General features: G+C 50.6%; 1 protein-coding gene across 1 annotated transcript; it reads left to right on the top strand.

Annotated features, from left to right (window-relative positions):
• The first annotated feature begins 328 nt into the window (after positions 1-328).
• LOC115276385 (olfactory receptor 2S2-like) lies at positions 329-1,288 on the top strand. Its single transcript, XM_029920397.1, has one exon. It carries the CDS (start codon positions 329-331, stop codon positions 1,286-1,288), a length of 960 nt encoding a protein of 319 aa, XP_029776257.1.
• The last annotated feature ends 222 nt before the right edge of the window (positions 1,289-1,510 follow it).

The following is a 1,510-nucleotide window of genomic DNA, read 5'->3' on the forward strand; positions in this document are numbered from 1 at the left end:
AAGGTCACTCACAGCTCAGGGTCGCAGTTGCTTTTATACGTAATAAGGATGCAACATCAGAAAAGGCCCTGGCACACAGGTGGCTGGAATATTTGAGGCTTTTCCTCAGGGCTAGTGCATGTGCGTTCTGTTGTGTTCCAGCCCTGACCTTCTCTCAGCCAAGAGCTAAGGACACTCCTACCTACTGTCCCTTACAGCCACTCTCCTCTTACACACATGCTCTCCTTTCTGTAGCAGAGACTTCACGGCATACTAGATGCCCGAGACTCTTCTCAAGAAAGCCTGATGTGCTGCTTTTGTACCTTGCTGACAACAGAAGGCATCTCACATGGAAAAAGCCAACTGGTCCTCCCCCGTGGTGGGGTTCATCCTCCTGGGACTCTCTGGCCACCCAAGGCTGGAGAAGACCTTATTTGTGCTCATCTTGTTGATGTACCTGGTGATCCTGCTGGGCAATGGGGCCCTCATCCTGGTCACCATCCTTGACTCCCACCTGCACACGCCCATGTACTTCTTCCTGGGGAACCTCTCCTTCCTGGACATCTGCTACACAACCTCTTCTGTCCCTCTCATCCTGGACAGCTTCCTCACTCCCAGGAAAACCATCTCTTTCTCAGGCTGTGCTGTGCAGATGTTCCTCTCCTTTGCCATGGCAGGGACGGAGTGTGTACTTCTGGGCATGATGGCATTTGATCGCTATGTGGCCATCTGTAACCCCCTGAGGTACCCCGTGGTCATGAGCAGGTCTGTCTACGTGCCCATGGCTGTCAGCTCCTGGATGGCTGGTGCAGCCAACTCTTTGGTGCAGATCTCTCTTGCAGTACCGTTACCCTTCTGTGGGGACAATGTCATCAACCACTTCACCTGTGAGATCCTGGCTGTGCTGAAGCTGGCCTGTGCAGACATCACCATCAATGTGATCAGCATGGGGGTGTCAAATATGATCTTCCTGGTGGTTCCAGTTCTGTTCATCTCTGTCTCTTATATCTTCATCATTGCTACCATCCTGAGGATCCCCTCCACTGAGGGGAAGAAAAAGGCCTTTTCTACCTGCTCTGCCCACCTCACTGTGGTGGTCATCTTCTATGGGACCATACTTGTCATGTATGGGAAGCCCAAGTCTAAGGATCCCAAGGGGGAAGACAAAGAGGACCTTTCAGATAAGCTCATCCCTCTCTTCTATGGGGTGGTGACCCCCATGCTCAACCCCATCATCTACAGCCTCAGGAACAAGGACGTGAAGGCTGCTGTGAGGAACCTGGTGGCTCAGAAATCGTTCACCCAGTGATAGAGGAGGGGTCCGCTGCAGATCTCACATGTGGAAGAGAGGACTTTTGATTATTACAGGTCCCCCTCCAAAGGCAAGTCACATTAATTGAAATGATCTCTTGCCCTTAAGTCAATTTTCAGGGAATGTGTAGCTTTTCAGATTGTATCAAGTTTCAGCCAAATATCTGAGAGATTCGACAGACACCAGACAATAAATTACTAATGTTATGTCCGAAGACAT

The sequence above is a fragment of the Suricata suricatta genome, chromosome 13, assembly GCF_006229205.1.
Source record: "Suricata suricatta isolate VVHF042 chromosome 13, meerkat_22Aug2017_6uvM2_HiC, whole genome shotgun sequence".
NCBI lineage: Eukaryota > Metazoa > Chordata > Mammalia > Carnivora > Herpestidae > Suricata > Suricata suricatta.